Raw genomic sequence first — 24,468 nt, 5'->3', positions numbered from 1 at the left:
CTATTTTAATTTTGGCGCAAAGTTATTTGGCTGGTAGGCTTTTCTTGATAAGATGTGACACATAATTATAGAGGATGATCAACCTGGGTGACCATCTATATAGAGGGTTGGTAATACTGTGCTAATATCGTAAACTATTGATGGTAATTTTTAGAGAGGATAAAATATTTTAACTGTAAAGTAGTGCATCTGGCTGAGGTTGGCTTTGCGGTCTCTTTTCTGCCTTTCAACTCATGGACCCTGGTTCGAATCCCGCCTTGAATCCGGTTTTCAGTCCCTACCCGATTGCGTGGGTTTTTCCCAGTAGGGGTTTTCCTCCAACATCTTAAACAAAGTAACATTTCTATTCTTCATCTCTGCAAAGGTAATTTTGGGCATAGTGGATAACAGTGCAAGTCACTTTGGAGGGTTCCTTGTGGGGTTTTTACCAGAATTTTTTTTATTTAAATAAAAGTAATATAAAGAATAAGAAGAAGAATGCGCACTTCTTTTAGTACTTTTTACACCTGAAGGCTAACCAATACACACCTTAAAAATGCACTCAATTTGTTCTAAATCGTCAGTAACGTTGGGCAAGGTAAAAAGATTGTACAAAGTAAAAGTATGAACAATTGTAAAAGAACAAAACAACTATTTACGGAATAAGATCCTCAGCAACTATCCATCAAACCGAAAGGGCATCAAATGTATGTTGAATAGACACACACACCCTTAACATTTCCATCCTTGGAAAAAATATCATTCTACGCGTCAACCTAATGAGACCAGCTGGTACTTCTTCCTCATCCACACAGTCGCAACTGTCAGCCGAGCGACTGTAATTAAGGTCCGTATATAGATCCGTGCCCTTCCTTAAACTCCCTTAGTATGTCCCCGGTTAGGTTTTACGGTGAATTGCTCATCTGGGATTTCTCGGCGGAGAGAATTTATTGCAGGGCTAACTCGGCTGTAGGTTAGTGTAGATTTGTATCTACTACCAATCCACACAACTGTCACAAATGCTTCATTGAACCAATAAATTTGAAACACACATACCACAAAACCCCCCATGAAAAATGTTACAGATCGGCCAGTTGTACATAGCATAAATGTGCCACTCCTTCACAAAAAAGGTGTACAAAAGATTTGCATTTCAAAGAACACACAATGTTGAACCAATAAAGAAGCAATTTCTAAGTTACATTTGAACTATGTGTTGGTTACAATGACTTGTTAGATGTTATATTTTTGTTTGTTTTTACCCTTACACCGATGTGTAAATTATACAAGATAACTTGCTTTAGTCACACCTTACTCCTTAAACCTGAATTCCTCAGACTAAACACAAAGTTGCAATGTCTCATGGTGCGGACAAGCTTTTTGCATAGTCACATTAGAGACGGCGGACACCCAAACTCGATTCCAAATGAATGTGTATTTTCCACAATGGTGCCAGGCTAGGGGAAGGAGAGTGGCGGGGGCTCCCCCATCAGAATCCTTATCCCCCTTTAAATGAAATTGAACAATACACATCAATTGAAGGTTAAAACATAGTACCTTGTTCTATGGTTTACATCAAAAAGACACCCCCTCCACCTATGTCTTTGCCCCCACCCAAAATGAAAATACTCTAGTTATGCCACCCAAATAATGGAAACATACACCTTTGTACACATGGTGCACAGAGTGAGGTTGGTGAATGAGCAACTTTCTTTTGACCTCTACGAAGAGGATGCCCTGGGCTGATGACCTCATATGACCTCATGTGACCTCATATGATGTCTGATCAACTTTAAGGTGTTATATCACACAAGTCATGTCAAATCAGGGCTCAAATTTAGGTGCAAAATCTACAAGATCGCAGGGCTTGTGGCTGAAAAAAACTTGCTGTCACAGTAATCAGCTTGCACTCAAATGGTTTCATTTTAATATAATACTAAGACATGTAAAAGAAGATTTGTCTCATTTGTCTTTCATAAGTATACTTCTTTATTCAACATAATTGAAAGGTGTTTATAAGACCCAAAGTCAACATTTTTACCAAATTTGTTTTGTTACTACTTAGTGGGGTATTGTTAATACTCAATTGAAAAACACAAGACCGGCCGGGCAGATTCGTTTGGTCTTCAGCCTGAGGTCCATTGTAAAAATTTAGGCCCTGATGTTCCCTTATGAACTTATTTGATTATTCCAAGAAGAAGCGCCTGTAAGCACAAAAACTTGCTAAGCACATACCACTATTGCTGAGCAGAGACTGATTACCAGCCAAAAGTCCATAAAGTTTGCATTGTTGTGAATAGTGGCCAACACTTTTTTGCTTAGCATAGAAATTTGCTGCGAAGTATTGCCTGCTTAACAGGTTTATGAAATTGGTTCCATGAAGCTTACCTGATTGGATATTTGATGCAGCAGACAGCACACTAGCTCTTCCGATTTCAGCATGCAACACAGTTGAACCAAAACTATATTTAAAACATAAGTATAAGGGGAAAACTTAAAGGTAAGTTTATGATAGATTAGTTTTTGTCAAAATAGTTTGCTGGGGGAGCCGTTGCTCTTTAAGAAGTATGAGATCAGTGTTTTACAGGCATGATATTTGATTCTCGGGAAAAACATAGGAAGATTTGATCAAGTACAAGGGCTGACTTACCTTCTACAACCATACCAGAGATCGTGTTGTCAGATATATCAAGAAGACCTACAAGAAGAACGAACAGTACATCGTTTTATAAGATCTTAATAGGAGAGCACCAGGCAAGGAGTTCCAAAGAGATGCGGTATGTGGAATAAAGCTGTTTGAGAGTGGCTCTTTGTTCAACATCTCAGCAAAGCAAAAGTGTATGGGTAAGAACAAGCAAACAAAGAGCTGCTCATTAACACACACAAAGGTAGATTAAGGTTACCCGCCAAAATAACACGTCACATGTACAAAAAAATGATGAGTATCATGCTTATTTTTGCTTAGCAAAAAGTTGTTTAAGCACAATTTCCTGCTTGAAAGCAGCTCTATGATATTAGGTCCTGGTTTTACCCTCATTCATACACATTGATAGGAGAAACCAGGTTGAATACATTGGTAGCAAATTTACCAATGACAATATCTGTAGAAAAGACGGAGGCTGCCTCCCATTGTTTAAAAATGGTAGGTTCTACATGCCAGTTTTCACTCACCAAAGACTTTTTGAGTCAGATGCCATGCAACACGTCCATCTTCTGCTAGGAGGTCCAACAGATGCTGGTCATGTGAGTTGATAGCATTCAAGAGCTCTACTAGAAGGTGCTTCTTCCTCACCAGGGGCACCTCAGATGCAATGTCTTCAAAGGTCTCCGTGGCACAGGCAAGACAAAAGAGGGATTGGGGGCGGGAGCCAGGGACTATCCATTCGGGTCCATGCTGGCCGTGATCTGCTGTAAACGCTAAAAGTTGGCTGAGGTCTGACATCAGGATTCCTTTTGTTTTAAGTGAATGGAAGTAATATTTTGTTGATTTCAGATTATTTTATGCAGTATTTTGTGCATAAAATAGGGGGAGGGTATTGGTAATTATACCAAAAATTTATAATAATCAAAACTTACTAGGCATTTTGTTCATTTACACACCTCTTGCTTGTTCTGTATTCTGGTTGGCTGAAACACGGTCACGTGGGGTGAACTATAGTCTAGTGCAGGCAGGAGACTAACGCTTCCATAAACTTGACGCGCAGCAAAGTAAAAAAGGGGATTCTGTCAACTTTTATTTTAAAAATTTCTATTTATCCAAACTGCCCTGAGTTACAAATAGGTTTATACAAGTGCTAGGTGGGGGTGGGGGGGGGGGGTAGTGCTACATAGTTCACGAAAAATACCGAAGCTTAATTCACATAAAACAGCCGTTGATTTGTATTCGGGCCCTCACGAACCCAAAGCTCGGCAGGCCGATGACGTCATGCTGATTCGCATATTCCAAGATGGCTGTGCCGTGCACGAATCGATGAAATTAGAGTCAGCGAAAGGTAACAAAGTTATTGTTCAAAATTTCTTTTAAAATTTGTATTTGTCATGTTTGTTTCACTTTTCAATACACACAAAGCAAGCTAAGAATAAGAGTTAGGTGAACGCATTCAGCCAGTTTATACTGCCGGGTGGCTCGTAGATAAGGTGCCAGATTTTTTTTATTGCTTAGCTGCATGAGAAAATGGTGCGGATGTGTGGCTAAGGATTCAGCTAGCTAGCCTTGGCCACACAAGTGGGGCTAGCTAGTTAGTAGCAGTAGCAATTGTGCCAACGCAAAGTGCAGCACAGGAAGGAACGAAGGTCAAATTTCAAATTCAAGTAAGGTGACTGATTCACTCAGCACTGTCTAGTGTCGGACTCTGCTGAGCTGACTCTGATTTTCTGAACTGAAGTCTGAACTGAACAGAACTTCAGACAGACAGAAGTTCAGATCAGAGTCTGACTCTCTGGTCTGACTGAGTCAGACATGTCAGTCAGATCAGCAGACAGAAGCAGGAGAGGCCGAGCCGAGGGCCAGGCACAGTCAACGGAGTACAAATTTGTATCAACTTACCGATTTTCCTTTGGTTTGCTTTAGAATTAATCTCAGAATTGTCAGGAGTTACCACAGACTTTCAGTTTGTCAAACAAATGGTGTTACTTGAGCCTGCTTTTTGAATATTTCCAAGCACCATGGGCGCTGCCATCTTGTATTATTGCATACAGTGTGTTGATTGGTTTAAAGTTAAATATGCGCGTACGTCATAAAATTGCGTTCATCATAGATTGGAGTGCGCCCTCTATTGTCAGGGTATGGGCCGCCGCGTGTTCTAGCGAATTAATTATGTTAATTTACTTAGGCTGTTCTTGCAGCTCATAATTCGCAGAGCTCAAAGCTTAGCCGTATAAGCAAAATGTATCCATATTATTAAAAAAATATAAATAAACGACATTATTCTACAATGAGCGGAAACTTTATTATGTGGTCTTTTCATAACCCCTGTTTTTGGTAGATGATTATGATTTTTAACTGAAAGCTATTATATAGGCATGGTGATAATGTGATTTACAAAGGATGTGTACGAAGCCCTAGTGAGCTATCCCTTTCCAATTCCCTCAATCTATATCGTTTTGGGTTTTGGATTCTGAACCAAGAACAGTAAGGAAGTAATTAATTTTACGTTTTATGTGTGGCTCTGCAGGCTACCCTTGGGTTCGTCTCGAATAACGTTTATTCCTGACTAAAGTTCAATATTCCCTGACATTACGAGTAGGCCTTTCTAACCGCTATGAGATGGTTGAGCATGTCTTCGCTATTAGAGGTCAACTCTGATGTAGCTTTCCTTTTATGGATGGAGCGTGCATGTCATCAGACGAACCCTGGACAGACATGGGTTTGGAGAATTTCACATAGCTCACATAAAACACTGGAACACCTAGGTTTACTTTGGGTTTGCAGTTTTCTGGTCGGATACTCGTACATGAGGTAACGATTTGGGATCGAATAAATATCCTGCAAATGGTTTAGTAGAATTCTTCTTGTCTGTTGCAGGGTAGTTCTTGTCTGTCACAATGATATTTCTTACACCAGTCAGCCAAGTTATTGACTGGTAAAAAGAAAATCAAATTTTATATTGGGAGTGGATGTGTGCAGAAATGTCACGAATATCCCAATGCACCCTGATTGCTGTTAATTACTTCATTTGGCTCCAAGCGGTGATTTAAATTCTCCATACACCACCACCCAAAGTCCTTTCCCCATCTTCAGTCTGTACATGCAGAAAATTATGTAGACGACCATAAATCGTGTATTAAATTCAGCCCTCATTGCTCTGTGCATTGGAGTAATACTGTTGATAGGCAATGAGGATAGAGCCAGCCCCGGTCTCTCCCGTGGAGGGAATGCCTGTCATGTCGCGCATTCCTTCCACATTCCTCAGGATGCGGTTTTGACGTCAGTCACGTCTTATCCACCATCTCACTTTATGCAAATACCTTCACCAGATCAGCCGGTTATCCCTTGGTCTGATTGGCTGGAAGTAATCAGAGTGGGAGGAGCTTGGAGTGGACCAATCACCGCGCGGGTTAGATGAGTTGACGGGAGATGCGTAATAATAAGGGGGAGGTTTGGTATTAACCCTAGGTTGGTTGTTCGCAGTCTGCTCTCTGTGTTTGAGACGACTCTCTCGGGTTGCGTTCTTCATTACGTTTTCTGTGGACTTCTGAACGGTAAGTACCCAATTTTAGGTAATATTTTTACTTAGAACAAAAGGCTCAAGTGAGTACAAATCCCATTATTTCATAGCTGATCAAATTCCGATTCACTGCATTTTGAAATTGTTTATAAATGGTAACACACGAAAGTTTGAATTAATTCCAATGTATATTACAATAATTAAAGTACATTTGGAATATGCTTGTCTTTATAGAAGCTTATATACTAAACTAATTAAAAGGAAACAATAGTAACTATGGGACGGCCTCTTTGCAGCACAGAGCAACGTCGAGGTCCTTGCACCACATTGACACAAAAATTCAATAGAATCTTGGAGGCCCTACTAAAAAAAGAAATGACAGTAACAAAAACATGACCAACAAGTCATGTTTACTTCTTGGATTAAACCCGTTAATAATTGATAATACTTTGCCATTAAATCACTCTGCGGTGTGGGGTGTATAATATTGCTATCAATATAGCTGTTTGCTGAGCCCTTGTTAACACTAAGATAATCTTATTGAATGATCAGATTGGATTAACGCACTAGAAAGAGAGATTAACTAAATATTGTCGTTTGGCGGCACCGAATTGCGTATGCTAAGACATTGAACTGACATTCTCTTTTTAGGCCACACAAGTACAATTTTGTTGTAAGGTATGTGGCCAGAAGGTTATGCTAAACCAAAGCTCTGTGCCCAATTTCATCAGAAAGTACGGCTTAGCACATTTCTTTGCTGAGCATAAAATGGTTGGGGCATCAATTGCAATGTAAACTTAACGGAATTTTGTCTGGTAACCAGTTACTGGTAAGCAAATTTGTTCGTGCTTAGCAAGCTTTTAAAAGATCACCTATCCCGTTTTAAAATCGATTTGCAATTTTATTGTAAAGTCGGTAAAATTGTACCCACCCCTCTTGTTAATGAAGCTGGAGTTGGTTTATTCTTTTAAAGACAATTTCCTCTCCACTTCCATTTTAAAACAATATTTGTTCGCCCCCCCCCCCCACCTTTTAAGGGTGGGTGGGGTGCATTACAAGTGCAAGGCGACCATAGCCCTACCTACAAACAAACCCAATTGTATACGAGTGTGTTTAAAGAACATCATAGCCCCTAAAATGGATACACCGGTCGAACCTTCAGGTTCACTCATTGCCCATAGTCTTTTAGAAATGTCACGGGCCTCTAATTAACCCCCAGGAATGCATTTTGCTCCTGGCGCGCGTGCGCAGACATCTGGTGGTGCGATAAGAAACAACGCATTCCAGGTGGGGAAATATTGAAACATATGACATAAGAGGCACGCCATACATTGTAAAAGCACGCATGCAACACAACAGCACAGCAGTCATTGCAAGCAAACAGCAGACGACAGGCAACAGTGTTGTGGGGTGGTGCTGCACAAAAAGACAGGACGACCAAGTTTGACAAGCAGTCCAAAGTTATAATTCACTTTGTCTTATTTTTTGGATTTATACAGTTCGTTCGGCTTCTGGAACTTCAAGACGTACTTGAACAATAGCAAGATATTCCCCCGGATTTTGATTTACTGCTCGAGTACAGTTTTCAGCGACAAGGAGAAGCAACAAACTTCACCAAGATGGCCGACGATCCAGATCAGTTTTTGTCCGTCAACCGCAAGGATCAGCTAGAAGCAGCTGCCACCCAATTCGACAGCAAGAAGAATTGCTGGGTGCCCGATCAAAAGGATGGTTATATTGCCGCCGAGGTGATCAGCACCAAGGGTGACCAGGTCACGGTCAAGACTCTCACTGGAAAGGTAAATTAAGTGGTCCTCTCTCTTTGATTAATTAAACAGTGATTTCGGCAGGCCTACAAAAAGGGGAAAGTAACAAAACAAATAACACAACAATAGTAATACAACAAGCCGGGCATGGTTGATAAAGTCAGCTGAAAAGGAAGGACAAGTGATGGTTGGGGTTGCTAAAAAGGGAAAAATTACGGTCAGTGTCACAAATTTAAATAGCACTACAGTACTTGTACTTCTTGCTTGATGGAACAAATTGGCATGGATTGGGAATGAAAGGACTGTAGTCATTCATATAGTGAAGTGACACTAGTACTATATAGACTTTTTATACTTATTAATGTAGTCTTATATAATTGTTCAAACTGCCTGTTTCTAGCTGTTTAAAAGTAAGTGGGTACAGAATTTGAGGCGAACTGCACCAGGTAGGAGCAACCGGTTCCAATCAGAATAGTGTATCACTGAATCAGGACATTTAACTATTTCTACCTTCACGATGCACCCCCCCCCCCCCCCCCTCTTTCCCGCCCAGGTCTAAGCACAACAATGTAGGCTCCTAGTAAGTAGGCGCAAAAGGTCGGGTGTGTGTTGTTACATTGTGGTCTTTTTTTCCTTTATGGTTAGTCCCACCAGCAGTGTGGCGAAGGGTCATCAATGGCCACATTAGTGGGGTAGGTGTGTGTATGTATTGGGGGCGGAGAAAGGGCGGTATTCCTGAAGTCACCCTGTATACTGGTAGGATTGGTCGGGTGTTGAAAAGGGAGGAATAAAACAACAGGAAATTGAGACGAGAGTGGTTCAGATGGGTGTGTTCAGGAGGGGGAGGAGCATGTAGCCCAGAGCCCCGCCTTGTTCCCTTCCAAGGCTGCGAGCTCAAAGGTTACCTCAGTTTATTTTAGGGTTACTTGTTTGGGATGAAGAAGGGTCCTGAAGTGATCTGAAACCTGCTGGTTGACATGTCCCATCACTTTCCCAATCAGCTCTTAGATTTAGTTGACAAACTAATTCTTAAACAGAATAGCATTTCTTGGTTTTGAAATTCTTGTTTTCCTTACATTTCAGGGCATTAAAGTATAAAGATATATCTCTTCAAACATGGCAGAAATGCCCCCCCCCCAACAAACGAGCACAGGGGTCGATTTCACAAAGAGTTAGGAGTAGTCCTAACGTAGGACTAGTCCTAAGAGATATCAAAAACGTACAGCTAGTCCTAAGTTAGGACGAGTAACTCGTCCTAAGTCGAGATAAGTCCTAACTCTTTGTGAAATCCATCCCTGAAACTTTAGGTTTAGGGTTAAAGAGAAGATGAAAACAAGTTGTTAATGTTACTCACCTTTCTCTTTCCTGCACTGAGAATTTACACCATTAGTTTTCACACCAGGGTGACTAACTCTAGAGTTCGGTATTGTGTGTATTGTAAACCGGGTGGGCGGGACATTTTATTACATTTGTCTGGTGGTGAGCAAGTCCCAAATCTTAAGTTAAAATAACAGTCATTAAACTTTTAAAGCTGTCCACAACAGACAACCTTGATGTTTATAGAGCTAGACTTATTTGTTAGTTTACTCTAAACATTCCCATAGGTTTATTACACACCTCTCTTGATCATCACAGCAGGGCGTGAAGTAGATTGAGAAATGCTATTTATGTATGCTGAATAAACTGGCTGGAAGTGCTTTTTTTTATTAGAGTGTTATTATTAAAGGGGCATTTGGAATGTGTGTTGACACTTTCAATTTTCTATCATCATTATTTCTGGTCATTAGGCCCACTCAAAATTGCCATGCGTTGTTGTTTGTTACATAGTAGGCATGAAGATGATAGCTACATCAGGCCTATAGTAAAGATGATAAAGAAAGTATAATTTTGGAATGAGAAAGACCCTGCTGGGGAAAAACCTATATATTCAGGTAGGAACCAAACCCATTATACAATGCTCCCACTCACTGTCTCAGGGATGTAAGTCAGTGAAAAACACTACTTCAACCTTCTTAACTTAATAGTTTATGTATAGTTAGTATTTTAGGCTACTTTTAGAGATGAGGGGTATGGTTAAACATGAAAAATCAAAAACACTGGAAAGTTTGAGTCCTGTACAGGCCTGATACATCACTTCATCAATTTCTCGGCCCTGGTCATTGACTTGGTGCCCCTAAAATAGTTCTAGAAAGTAACAATTTACTCATAGAGGCTTGGGAGATGCTGGTATTAGGCCTATAAGGAGAAAATACATATTAGCCATCTCAATATAAGTTGTGCAAAGTTAGCAAAGTATGTAAGTTAAAGAGCAAGTTTCAAAAGCATTGGAAAGTTATGAGGTGGGAACACTGTACAAAGGTCACATATTCCTCTCACAAGGTCACATGTTCCTCTCAATTTGCTCCACCAGGAGTCAAAATTGCAATCTGTATGAACTCAATATCGTTACCCCAGCTACTTGCATTAATTGTTTCTCACATCCCGGGTGTATAAATAGGAACATGAGTGGGCTGATGAGACAGTATTGTGTTGACCCCCTCGATGCTAATTTAAGCAGCTTGGGGAATGCTCCTTAAGTTGAGAAAGTTTGAGGAATGGTCTAAAAGTATGCCTGATGAACAGGGATAGTAGGATTTGAGGCAGAATCTCAAAAGAACATCTACCCAACTACCCAGCAAGTAGATTTAACATGGTGTTAACCCAAACCAAATGTACAGTGACAAATTGTTGTAAAATAAGTTAATTTAGCTACTATGTGCGTTATATTATTATTAGAACCAGCTATTAGTATTATTATTATTACTTGTTATGAACCTGACAGAACTTTCAACTCACAGAATGTTCAACAGTTTTCTAGCTAAACAACGGTAACCCCTTTAACCGGAAATCTTTATTACTTTGTGGCCAGCTTTATGTTACAAAAAGTAAATATTTGTACAAGGTTTTAGCTGGTGTTGACATCAGGATTAGGTCAGCTGACTCAAGTGTGAAATCTTTTGAGGATCGGGACAGATTATAAAGATAATTGCAATTGATACATGGATCACTTACTTCTAAAAAATGTTTAGATATTTTCAAAGAAAAGTTTCATCACATCCTGAAAGTTTTGAGATTAAACTATCTAGGAAAGAGAATTGAGAAATATAACCACCGAAGCAAATAGGCCTAAAACAAATTATGCAATGCGGGTTTGCTGATTAGAAGTTAAAAAGTAGTTAAATTGGTGCTTTTCAACAACAAAATGCTCCTTTATTGTGCTCATTTCTTTCATCTTAAAAAGAATTTTTATGAAGTACAGAAATTTTTTTTGTTTCATTTAACCTTATGTGCTTTTCAAACAATGGCTTGGGTTGGAGATTGGCTCATATAGTTATTTACAAAACCTTGTTTTCTTGGTGACAGACGTTCAAATAAGTGGATTGAGCCCAAGCTTTCATTGGCATGAACAAGAAGGGCACCTTTATTGCTAGGATAGAAATAAGTATCCTTTGTCTATGGTTAAAGAAACTAAATCTGCTATGATTAATAAGTTTAAGTTAAAGTGGACAGTAATTAGACAATTTAGATGAGAGAGAGATAAAAGTAGAGAAATGTCTGGTGAATCTAAGTAGTTTGTTAAATATGAGGTGACATTAAAAGCCTGTTTCTTTGAATGTATTGTATTCCAGTGGTTTATAAGAAACATTTTCCAACTGGGTTTAAAAAGTTTTGATCTGAATATTTGTTGTTATTGAAATTGGTGTTCTACATTCACAAAATAGATGTTGACGTTGTTTTTATTTGTGTCACTAGTTTACTTTGTTTGCCATGTTACATTCACCAAATGATACCCAATATCTTAAGGAACACGTTGCCTTGTATCGGTCGAGTTGGTCTTTGAAAACGTGTATCGTATAAAATGCATATGATTAGAAAGATGTTGTAAAAGTAGAATACAATGATCCACACAAACATGCCTCGAAATTGCACGGTTTTCCTTTTACCTTGTCAACCAACACGGTCGACCATTTATGGGAGTCAAAGTTTTGACTCCCATAAATGGCCGACCGTGTTAGTTTGCAAAGTAAAAGGAAAACCACACAATTTCGAGGCAAATTGTGTGGATCATTGTATTCTACTTTTAAAAGATCTTTCTATCCATAAGCATTTTATAACAAACGGTTACAAACGCTTTTTATAGACCAACTCATTCGATCCAAGGCAACGTGTTCCTTTAAACAACTGGTGGTATTCATGCATTTTGGTTTCTTTAAAAACAACTTATCTGCCCAAGATTGAAATGTTATCAATGTTAGGCCTCAATACCTCCAAGTGGTGGTCCACTGCTGTTGATTTATACACGAATAAATAAATTTATATAAATATTTAACATGTTTTTTTTTCTTCTTCCCCATACAGCAAATTACCATGAAGAAGGATGACACTCAACAAGTCAACCCTCCTAAGTTTGAGAAAGTAGAAGACATGGCTGGCCTGACCTTCTTGAACGAAGCTAGCGTACTTCACAATCTCCGATCTCGCTACTTCTCAGGTCTCATCTATGTAAGTACTGCCCAAGATTTTTAAAATTGCGCAAACTAATGTAACACGCATTATGCCCGGCTCGTACTTCATGTGAACGCGAATGCAAACAAAACGAATCTGACGTCACAACTCTTCATTCGTAGTGATATTCGCAAGTGAGTTGAGCTGCTGCGAATTATTTGTTGCGAATTTGTGACGTCAACATTTTGCATTCGCATTCACAGGAAGTATGAAGCGGGATTTAGACTGTCAAACCATGGAGGTAGAACCCAAGACCGTCACACTTGTTTGGTCTTACGTTTACTGGCCCAATGCTAAAATCAATGGCCTCAGGCCTGCAGTTTAGTTTTTGAGCCCTGCCCTGGTTTAAGATGGTCTCCCCAACATAAATACCTTTTTATGTGTCGGAGCCACTTCCCAGGGAGTTTTAACCCAACTGCAGTGCTATTCCATGTGAGTTTCAACCTTCTTGGAAAAAAATAACGGTGCTTATATAACCATCAGAGTAGCTTTATTTACCTGGAATGTCAATTTCACAGAAGTTTTTCAGGGTAGGCCAATTTACTGAGTGTTAAAACTTAAAAGGACAACAAAACGTTCACATGGAAACTTGCCGAGTTTGGAAGGGGCTTCAGTCGTCAGTTCTGGAAACTTGGTTTAGCACGAGTACGTTGCACCAGCAAAACTGTTTACTAACAGCTGCAACTTTATTGCAGGGATTGCCCATATATTTTTTAGTACATTTTTTTTCCCAAAAAGCAACCTCAATAAATTTTTCCCATCTGACTTTAATACTTTTCCCAAGCTTAATACCCCTAATATAAATTGAAATTTTGCCAGTATGAAAAGCCACACCAGCCAGTTTTTATTTCTGTCTATAAATAAGTTTTCGGAATTCCATTTTATGAGAAAACAAGAGTCTGGCTGAAGTCCAGGTCTATCTTTAGTTCATCATTATTTCAGCGATACTCTCTATAGAGAGGGAGGGTCGGATCTGGTATGGACATACCATGGCAGTATACCAAGCGTCTGGCTGCCCAGTTTGTTACCTGATACAAATGCACTGACTGCTCCATTGAAATCAACATTTCTCATTTACAAACCAACAGTACTTGTTCATGTAACTTAAAACTGTCTGCTTGGTGTTGGGGCTAATTGGCTGGGCCCCCTGGTCACCTTATTAACATTTCAACCTGAATAAATACCGAGTATGACCCCAGTTAAAAGTACATGGTTTTTCACCAAAGTAAGCTAAAAAAATCTTAGAGAATTGGTTGTCCTTTTTATATGAGAAAACCAACCAATCTGGGCTAGATTTCTCAAAGCACTATAAAAATTCATCTTAAAGACAAATTGTCAGTTTAACGATAGTGTTTTGCAATATCAGTTATACTCTTCCCTATAAAGCGGGGTAACTCTATGTGAAATTGACAGTTCTGCCTTTTGGGCATTAAATATATAAAACAAAAACAAAAACCAAAGAGAACACTAAATATTAAATACAAACAAATTTGCAATTGATTGACAAAATGTGATATATTTCAACACTAAATGATGAGTTACCAAGTAGAATTATGAGCACTTTCAACTGGTTTAGGGGGACCATGCAAGTAGAATTAGACAGTCGGAGTAGAGTGGTGAAAGACTCAGAAAAAAAAATCTGTCACAGTGTCAGACTCCTATAGGGCTGCTGTTCATGTGAATGATGTAATACTACGAGGGCCCCTGTATTGCATCAGGATAGTCTGTACATAGAAACCACAAACCATGCTGTACTGCTAGACGTGCATTCCATTTGTGTGTGTAGACATGCCTGACCATATAGGGAGTTGTTAACGTCTGTACAATACCCCAGCTTGCCAATGCACATTGCCATCGCACACAGTCAGCATTGCTGTCAGAAAGGCTGGGATTTCATATACTGATTTCACATTCAGTTGAACTTGGGATGGGGAATTTCATGTGTGAATTATTCCTAACCCCTCCCACTGCTGCTACCCATTATTGTACCGTAAATTTGGGTGTGATCCCTGGTTATGCAGTAGTTACAGAATGCATTACTTCTGACTGGCACTCCCAAAATATATTGACAAAATAGGAAGAACACCAACACTTGGGCCAGATGGCTCAGTTGGTGGAACGCCAGGACTTTAATTTAGAGGTCATTGGTTCAAATCCCGCTCTAGTCAACTTTTCTTTGTTCAACCCTAAATCAAGAGAAATATATTGTGTACTCTGAAAAGGTTTATATTATTCAGGACAGGTACATCTTCAAACTTGATGTTTCAAAATTGTTGCTAGTTCAATGAAAGAGTAGGCCCCTACTTACTTGATATAAACCTCAGGCAATTTTTTCTCTCGTTTTTTTAACCATATCTGTCCTATTAGTGTGGGTGAATCGAAGCAAGAGAAAGTTTAATAAACAAATCAATAAAAGAAACAAATTGTTCCCCCTGCAGGGCCCTGATGCTTTTTTTTATGGAAAATTTATTAGTATCTTCACTTCACAAGGCTGGCAATCAATTCTTGTTTTAAACTGCTTACAATACATTATGTGTAAAGAATGTTGAAGTGAAGTACTGGGCCCTAAAGTAAACGTCTCTGTTTGATATGGTGTGATTTGCACAATGTATAATTTCCACTTAAACTTTAAGGACCACAGTGCTATCAAAGGTAAGTTGACACAGGGCAATTTGTTCAATATTAAACAAACACGGACTTTAGGGGGGTGTCAGTCATATTTATGTCAGGGGTCATTTTGGTATTTTTAAAACTCATATTGAAACATGTATTTACAATGAAAACTTTGATAACTTTTTCCCCATTTTCCAATATGTTTGTTCAAAATATCTCCCCGATTGTTGTACAAAATCTCACTGATTGCAAATTTTGGCAGCTCTGTTACTAGAATACAAAAACTGCTTAAAAATTCATTATTTTTCAACTTTGTTCCAGTTTTGTTACAAGATATCTCAGATGTGATTTCACAAAGTTGCACACACAAGCGGCATATCAATGACATGTTTTGAGGCACAAATTGCCTGATTATAACAAAACCTAATACTGTTAAAACTTCTGGAATGTTTTTGCACCTGAAAGGGCTGTACTGTACTGCATTAACGGGAGCCCAGATTTGGTTAAAAGTTTTCTGAAATACATTATATAGAAAATCTTTTGAAAAGTGATCTTTAAAAAGAAATTCAACACCGCAAGAATTAGGGTACATGTGTTTAGTGGTTCATTTTTGACTGTTGATAACAGTCATTCAAAATGGCCTTCAATTTGATATCATGTCTGACAAAATAATCCTCCTATGGAGTTTAAAAACCCACTTAGTGTTTAAATCCAATGATGTCATGTTATAAATTCCACTCTGAAAAAGTCAGTTTTAATACAAAAAAAAACATCCCTGTTAAAAAATGTAGTTTTATGAAATTTAAAAGAAAATTTAAAGTCCAAAGTGTGTATTTAGTGTAAGAACTGTATGCTCACTACTCCCAAGTTCTGTGCAAAACTTTGACAGGCAAATTACCGGGGTGGGATTCGAACCCTCAACCTGCCCTTACCAAATTGCTGTGCCCCATCAAGAGCAAAGTGCAAAACATGCACTGTATACTCAGTACTTTCCCAAGTTCAAAGCAAAAAAAACCCCCCCAAACCCAACTTTGATACTTAAATGAACCTTTTCTTTTTAATTTTCTACCTTCAGACCTACTCTGGACTTTTCTGTGTGGCTATCAACCCATACCGCCGCCTCCCCATCTACACTGACAAGGTGGTCATGCTCTACAAGGGAAAGAGAAGGAACGAGATGCCCCCTCACGTCTACTCCGTGGCAGACAATGCCTACCATGACATGTTGCAAGGTGAGTGTCAGTGGGTGTGTTTTGTCCCAACTTTAGAACTGTCCCTTGTCCCAAATTGCACCTTAAAGGCAGTGGATACTATTGGTAATTGTCAAAGACTAGCCTTCACAGTTGGTGTATCTCAACATGTGCATAAAATAACAAACCTGTGAAAATTTCAGCTCAATCGGTCATCGAAGTTGTGAGATAATGAAAGAAAAAAAAAACCTTGTCACACGAAGTTGTGTGCGTTTAGATGGTTGATTTCGAGACCTCAAGTTCTAAATCTGAGGTCTGGAAATCAAATTTGTGGAAAATTACTTCTTTCTCGAAAACTATGGCACTTTAGAGGGAGCCGTTTCTCACAATGTTTTATACCAAAACCTCTCCCCATTACTCATCACCAAGAAAGGTTTTATGCCAATAATTATTTTGAGTAATTACCAATAGTGTCCACTGCCTTCAATCACACTGTATCTCTCACATGGAATTACAACCCTGGGTGGCCCAAGCCCCTTTGTTTCTGCACAGTGAAAGAAATCTCTAGAATCCTTACTATCTAGTTTCAGGCCTGATACTTCACAGGAGCAACGAAGGCAATTGCCTCCATGCCTCCTGGTCATTGCCTTAGTGCTCCGGCAGTAGTTTACAGTTTCCTCATAGGGTGCACTTTACCAAAATGCCTTGGTGCCCTTACACTTTCAAAAACGGAGCATACATGCCTGTAGTTGGTATAAAAGGGGGGCCTTCAAGTGCAACTTTTTGTAACTTTAAAAGTATTTCTGTTCAGTAGAAACTTTTCTCTTGGGACACTGACAGCTTGCAATTTGAGAAACCCTAGCTCTAGTGTCAACATGGATGGGGTGGGATTACCCCCCTGTTCAGCACCCTTCCCCTACCCTCTTTCTCTCAAGTGAAATGGAAAAAGCCCCCTCAAAAGCCTTACCAAACTAAGTCATTGCATGCATCCCTCTCAATTGCAAATTGACTATACCAGCTACAGCACTAAATAGCTCATTATAACCAACCATGATAGTGCGTCTGGAAGATGCCAGCTTGAATTCCTTAGAGAAGCCAAGTTTTGGGGGGTTTCCAGTCTCCACGTCCATCTGGCATCTCACTGTGTCGCCAGAAATGTCAAGCCTATTAAACCTAGTCTGCTCTTGCCAAATAGTTCTCAGATCATGACCATGATTTTACCATGATAGGTGAATTCCTTAGTTAATGTATGATGAACGTATGGCAGAAGGCTGGTTGAAAAAAGTACACTCTGGGGGTCTGCAAAATATTTTTTTCTTCTACATTTTGTCTATAAAGTTCATGAAAACAAACTCCATTTGTTTATATTCAAAGATTCTAAATCGGAAACTACATTTTTTATCTCCGCTTGTGTTTTGTATTTCACCACAGTGTTTGTTTTTAGGATTTTGAGTTTAAAAACATAACTAAAGCTGCACTGAACTTTGCAAAAAATCTGTTGCATGTTGCTATTTTTGTGCGGAATTCTAAGAGCTCGATTTCCTGGAAGAATTTAGAAACAGTATGGAATTGACAAAACAAGTGTATACCAGATGGCAAATTCCAACATAACTCCTCAGGTGATGACTTATGCTTCTTTTAAGGCATATTCGTCTATTTGTTTGTGTTTCATTATTTCCTAGGTTTATCTTGTTATTTTCTTTCTTTCTATATTTATGTTTTTATTTCTTACTGCAATTGATTGATTGATTTGTGTGTTTGTGTGTTTGTTTGTTTGTTTGTTAGTGTTGTTGTTGTTGTTTTTGTTGTTTTTGTATATACATTTGTTTTTTTTGGCGGGGGGGGGGGGTGTGACTGCAAATTCCACTGAAATGTCAGGGCACACTTACACCCAAACTTCCATTTACAATAAAAGGAATAGGTCCAGACTGGTAAAGAAAATAGTGAACAAAACCAGCAAACATTTCGCTCAATATTTCTCATACTATTTTCTACATGAATCTATTATGTAAAGTTGACCCTTTTTAGCTGATGTTTCTTCTCTTTTCCTCTCTTATATTTTCGCCAGATCATGAGAACCAGTCTATGCTGATTACGTAAGTCACATCCAATCAATTCTCTTTAAGCCCCAATTTGCTGTCAAGTCACTTGCAAGCAACCTTTTATTCAGTTATAAATTTAAGTTATTTTTTTACAGATAGAATGAGTAATGGTCTTATCTTTCCTTGTTTAAAAAATAAACAACATTTCCTGATTTTGTTCTTGGTACCACTACTTCTTTTAAGGAGTTCTTACTACATGGTTCTAATTCAAGAAGAGATTATTACTAGATGCTCGAAAATTGTGCATTGTGTGTCGTGACCATTAGCTTCAGGACAGTTTACTTTCCCACAAAATATCTTACAATGGATGCTCAATGGACTTACATGAACTATTATATTTTTGATATATATATATTTACATTTCACAGATGTAGATGTTGTCATTTCACGTTTAAATGGTTTCATTACTTTGTGTGATCATTTTAATAATTGACTTCATTTGATTTTTAAATGTTACTGATACAACAACTTTTGCCGTTATTGTTTGCCGTTTTTAACCAACTGTTCCATCTTTTCCCTCATTAACTCTATCAAAGTTTGTTCAATGCAGGTGTCAGCTCCAAGAATCTGGAAAATTTCTCTTTGAAAACTTTTTGATTAAAAAAAACCCCAGAAACACAATTGAAGAGAAAAGAAATAATACATTAATTTACCACTATGTATACAAAGCTTTATATATAAAAATTAAGTACAAACATTTTAACTTTAAAGTAAACAACTGTTATATCCAAGGGCTATTTCCTCGTGTGTGCGCAAGCAATAATCTGGAGAAAGAAATTAATTAATGATCTACATAAAACAACAACAGTGTCTTAACAACTGAACATTGGAATACATAGCCTACATTACATTCTTTTCATACTTCATCCATCAACTCTGATTTATTACCACGCTTTTAAGACGTATATTTTGGGGGCATTTTTTTCTTGCCCCTACATTCCATGCGTGCTGTGTGAGTGTCAGGTAGTCTAGAACCTGTTTTTCCTATTTTAGATAGAAGATTAAGAGCATACATAGAAGTCAACCCTACGGAATGTCAAACATTCCATATCGTCAACAAAACCCTCAAACATCACAGCCTTTTGATGATAGTCTAGTTTACCGATAAATAAATCCCCTAATCCCTTTTCTCGATCCATGTCTAATCCCTTATGAGATTTGAACTTTTAAAACTCTTCCTAGACCCCTCCTCCCAAGTTTGATTTGACTTAACCTAAAAACCTTAAACTTCATCATCCTAACTACATTGTCAACACTCTAAATCCATCGTTTTGTTTTGTATCATAATAATATTATCTTGAAAAAAAAAACACCAATTAATGTTAAAGTTTTTCTCTCCCCTATCTACTTTGTTTTTCACCGCACACCTTCAGTGGCGAGTCCGGAGCAGGAAAGACAGAAAACACCAAAAAAGTCATCCAGTATTTTGCCAACATTGCTAGTTCTTCAACGGGCAAAGCAGCCCATGAGGAAGGGAAGAAGGTATTTGCTTCGGCCAAGCCGTGGGATGATATATCACAGAAGGCATGAGCACATGCCGCGGGAGTGCTTGCTCCCTTGCCCTATGCTCTCTTTCATTGCATCACTTGCCCCAATTTCTTGCTCGTTTCATTTCACCCTCCTGCAGCAGTGGTCGTAACCAGTAAAATTACCTGATGTTAAAAAAAATTTTTTTTTAGATAAGTTGGTTGCGTACTATGAAACCCAGTTTTTAAGAAACTGTCAACCTTAAGTTTGAAAGAGTTCACATTTTGTTTGTCTTTGAAATTTGACTTCTTTTTTGATTCGTAATAAGCTGAATTATCTCCCCAAAACGAATTTGTTACTCATTTTTGTTTCCAAGAGCTTTACTTTCATTGATTGAGAGAGAGCCTTCAAATTCGCATTCCCTCATTTGATTCATTCAAATAAAGCACAACTATTTCTCATAGTACACATATCAATCTTTTGATTCAAATGGTATGCATAATTTCCAGCTTCCAAGTCCAACTGAAGTTCCACATGATCCATCTGAAGTGTTTCAACTTACGAGTTGTCAAAAAAAAAACTCTTTGATTTGCCGGTTACTCCACTGCTCTGGTGAGGTGTCAATTTCCAAACTCTCCTGTCTGAGAAAAAACCCTGTAAAACCTCACCATTTGATATGGCAAGATTGCTAGGTGAAAGAATGCAGATGACGCTCGAGCTAGACTAAGTAACTTTGAGGCACTAGCGGCTGGCTGGAGACTCGCCGCTCATTTTTCCCCGTTGTTCCTGGAATCCTTGCACTGATTTGGAGAGCAATTGGAAAAAATGGGGCTGAAATGTCTTCTGCCATCTTGTGGTTTCTCCTCAAACCCTATAGTTTCAATGGAAACAAAGATGCAAACAAGAGCTGCTGATTCGCTGATTTAAGTTATTGCATGGCTGACTTAGCTTAAATATTTTGTTTTTCATGATGCTATTGAACAAATCATTAGTGGGAAAACACAAATTTGTGACAAATATCCTTATTGACATCTGATGAAATCCTCAATTTTCTGATGCAATCTGTGTTATTTAAAAAAGAAAAGCTATGTAGATTTTGAATGAGTTAGTTTTCACCTGAACCTTATGAAAGAAATGCTTCTAAACCAAACACAGTGTCACATAAATAATTGCGGGTAGGGGTTGCATAGATGCTAACCATACTTTTCTATAAGCTAGATATAGCTACTAACACTGCTTGAGCTTGCATCAAAGAATGCCTTAGAATACCTTCTTGAAAATGTATACAAAAGCCAAAATCTGCATAAAAATAGCAAAAACCAATTGCCTTGTCTCAAATTGCATTTTCCTCAAATCTTCCACTGCCAATATCTGCATCCTCTGCCATTGCATACAAATCTCACCTGAAAGAAAAACAGACCAAAAGTGTCCGCCTAGCCTCTCCCATTAAGCTGTGATATATTATCTTGCAGTAGGGTCTGAAGCTTGTAAAAGTGCCTTGCTTGACCAATGACCTGCCTTACGTCTCATCTTCACTGTTTTGTTTTATTGTCGGCGGGTCAGAGGTCACGCAAGGATCCCTTCTTGTCTCGTTCTCATTTGTGCATATATGGTGATGTTGGTACGTTCTGGATGTAGTTAGGTCACTTTGGGAATTAAACAGTATCTATATATAGGGGATCTGGAGGCAGTTGGGTATAAATGGGTGGGTCCTTACAAGTTCATTCGCAGTTACAGTTTTTCATCTTTTTTTGTTCCTTGAAATAAAGGTTCTAGGAAAATAATTTTTTACTAGCTGCTTCAATAAGGTGCACATCATGCAATTCACAAATGCACACCTGTCAGTCTCAAAAAATCAACAAACTTTTACATGCCACCTGAAATTTCACCTATTTTATCAAAAGAAATTTAAAAATGCCCTTGTCTGGACAATGATATAAATAGGAAAAATAATATGAATTCTTTGGTCAGAGAAATTACATACTTCCTTCACTAGTGTAAATTTGTTATAGCACTTTGCGTTTGGGGTTTGGGTTGTTTGATGACTCCAAATCCATCTTTATATGAATTCTTTCAAGTATTTTTCTCTACAAGATTCTGTGCTAAGCATTCATTATTTGATTTCAAGCACTCATTGTAGTGGTTGTACGTGGTACGTAATCAAAACCTCCATCACCATGCACAGTTCTTTGCTTTGTTGATCAAGATAGTAATTGCTGTCAGTGTTTCATCGATCTCATTTAAGACTTCTCCGTAAAAAACATTGCATTTTTTCCCTTTCTTTTTCCCCCCCCTTATTTGTGAGCAGATTTTGTTGTTAAATTTCTGTTCAGAGACATGGTGCCTTTGTTATGAATAATAAATTCAATCTAGTTCTATAGACTCTTTTAGATTTTTATGAGACAAGTTAAGCTATGAATGTTTCAGAAGGAAATTTAGGGGATTTTAAATGTGAAATCTGATCATCCCAAACTTGTTGTTTCACTTGTGTCAACATTTGATCGTTTGGATTGACCCGATGTCGAAGGTCACGCCTATCAAATGGAGTGATGTCTCGTTTCTGTGAGTCGTTTTTGAAATATTATTGTAGTGGTTCTATTTCTGTGATCATAATCTTTCATTTGATGTATATGAATGTGTTTATCTTCAGATTTTCGTTGATTTCTTTAAATATATTAACGGCTCAAGACTATCATTAGTGCAGTTTGTATGGATTTTTTATGCATTTGCATATTTTTGAGCTACTGGAATATTGAGTAATTGATCAAGCATGATCTCCAAAGTAAAAAGACAACACAAAAAAACAGTCACTTTCTAAGAAATGGATCATTTATAGATGTTATTTGTTATCAATTTACAAAATTTGATAAATTAATATGCATTTTTGACACCCTTCCAATCATCATGGAAATGAAATTGCAATTTACAAACTTACAGCACTGAGCCAACAATATTTTAAATGTTTTTTTGTACTTCTGTATGTATTATTTAATTTGTGTATTATAAGTAATGATATTCTCTCCCGTATATAATGCATGCCTTTATTTGCATAATATGAATATTCATTTATCCCAAAACACCACTAAATGAACCAATAGAGTAACTTGGAGGATCAAGTCATCCAGGCCAACCCTCCTCTAGAGGCCTTCGGTAACGCCAAGACCATCCGTAACGACAACTCATCTCGTTTTGTAAGTAGTATTGCCACGAGGGCGCTTTGTGCCGTGGTTACAGCTTGCCGTGCCTTGTAGATCACAAGTTTCAGTGACGTCGTATTTGTCTAGAACAGTTTTATTTTAGTGTTTTTGTTTTCTTTCTCAACTCTTGTGACTATTCGGATATTCAGAACATTTTAACTATTTGCCAAAGTTATTTTCCTGAATTTTTTTTAGATATTATTATTAAGGAAAGTATGCTTTAAGGCCAATGTTTAACTACTTCCATTTGTATAAAAACTTACAAGAATCATTTTCGAACTAATCAAGAAATTAATTTTTTTAATATTATACCAATATTATACCAAAAACAAATTTCAGTTTAAGTTGCTCATAAGAATGAATTTATGCACTAATGTTGGCCACTAGTTTTTTTAGTAGTATGGGCTTCTTTTTGGTTCAATGCCCCATTTTGAAGACCACATGTCTTCTGTTCAGCCAATAAAAAAAAAAATCTACCATTTTAAACCTAATCTTTTAAGAATCAATACCAAGATTTTAGTTATGTTTATGTTTACAATCTGAATTGAGTATGATGTGATGATATTGTTTTGATTGCGTGGTATAGGGTAAGTTCATCAGGATCCACTTCGGTACGACTGGTAAGCTGGCTGGTGCTGATATTGAGACTTGTAAGTCAATTTCTTATTCTTATTCTTATTCTTTATTTGGCCATTAAACAAATACAAACAGTCAGTAAGTAAATAATAAAAGGAGTAAATAAATAGCAGCACAAACCATTAAGTCTCAAGAAATTTCCACAAAAATGTGATGTGATGGCCAGTATTTTGATGGCAGTGTGTGAACCTCATATATATACTAGATTTACTTGCCTGATGTAAACATTCAGCCAGGCTATCCAATTTTATCCAAAACTTATCTTAATTTTCAGACTTGCTGGAGAAGTCTCGAGTTATCTGTCAGCAAGCGACAGAGAGAAGTTACCATATTTTCTACCAACTCATGTCGGGCTATCAAACAGGGTTGCTTGGTAAGTTTTTTTTTCAGAATTGGTGTTCTCTTCACTTTTCTCCCACTTTTACGCCAAGGTGTTTAGCTTGGTGTGTGGAAATTTATATTAATTTGAGATTGTTTAATTCATTCTGTGTAAAATGGCTTTCACAAGATTTTCTGGTGGGAAAGTTTATGGACTGCTTAAATTATGTTCAACTGGGCCTAATTTCATTGGGCTGTTTAAGCACAAAAAAGTAAGCACAGCGTTTATATGCTACAAAATAAAGGTTATCAGCCAAAATACCATCTTACATGAAATATTTGTTTATGGTACCCAGCTTATTTTGCCAAGCATGTAGAAACTTGTTAAGCCTTATTGCCTGCGTAATCAGTTCCATGAATTGGGCCCTGGTCATAATCAGAAGACTCTAGTCTGGTTTTGGTGCATTGTCCGAGAAATCAGAGCACAC

At 38.0% G+C, this 24,468-nt stretch overlaps 2 protein-coding genes across 4 annotated transcripts in view; one reads left to right on the top strand and one right to left on the bottom strand.

The window, feature by feature from the left end:
• LOC139943985 (meiosis inhibitor protein 1-like) overlaps positions 1 to 4,655 on the bottom strand; it is a 29,691-nt gene extending 25,036 nt beyond the window's left edge. The window contains exons 1-4 of the mRNA XM_071940908.1: positions 4,526 to 4,655; positions 3,151 to 3,429; positions 2,630 to 2,677; positions 2,368 to 2,441 (exon numbers count right to left, since the gene is read on the bottom strand). Coding sequence (XP_071797009.1) covers positions 2,368 to 2,441; positions 2,630 to 2,677; positions 3,151 to 3,421 — 393 coding nt within the window. The 5' untranslated portion in view covers positions 3,422 to 3,429; positions 4,526 to 4,655. The remainder of the gene's footprint in view (positions 1 to 2,367; positions 2,442 to 2,629; positions 2,678 to 3,150; positions 3,430 to 4,525) is intronic.
• Positions 4,656 to 6,065: 1,410 nt separating this feature from the next.
• The window catches only part of LOC139944495 (myosin heavy chain, striated muscle-like), a 66,557-nt gene continuing 48,154 nt past the window's right edge, over positions 6,066 to 24,468 (top strand). For all 3 annotated transcript variants that reach the window (XM_071941527.1, XM_071941526.1, XM_071941528.1), the window contains exons 1-9: positions 6,066 to 6,180; positions 7,646 to 7,945; positions 12,311 to 12,454; positions 16,146 to 16,302; positions 18,329 to 18,356; positions 19,736 to 19,844; positions 22,928 to 23,020; positions 23,613 to 23,676; positions 23,937 to 24,035. In XM_071941527.1, the coding sequence (XP_071797628.1) occupies positions 7,766 to 7,945; positions 12,311 to 12,454; positions 16,146 to 16,302; positions 18,329 to 18,356; positions 19,736 to 19,844; positions 22,928 to 23,020; positions 23,613 to 23,676; positions 23,937 to 24,035 (874 nt within the window). In that variant the 5' untranslated portion in view covers positions 6,066 to 6,180; positions 7,646 to 7,765. The remainder of the gene's footprint in view (positions 6,181 to 7,645; positions 7,946 to 12,310; positions 12,455 to 16,145; positions 16,303 to 18,328; positions 18,357 to 19,735; positions 19,845 to 22,927; positions 23,021 to 23,612; positions 23,677 to 23,936; positions 24,036 to 24,468) is intronic.

Source organism: Asterias amurensis, chromosome 11, assembly GCF_032118995.1.
Source record: "Asterias amurensis chromosome 11, ASM3211899v1".
Lineage (NCBI taxonomy): Eukaryota > Metazoa > Echinodermata > Asteroidea > Forcipulatida > Asteriidae > Asterias > Asterias amurensis.
Note: the sequence above shows the minus strand (reverse complement) of the source record. Positions and strands in the feature narration are given on the sequence as shown.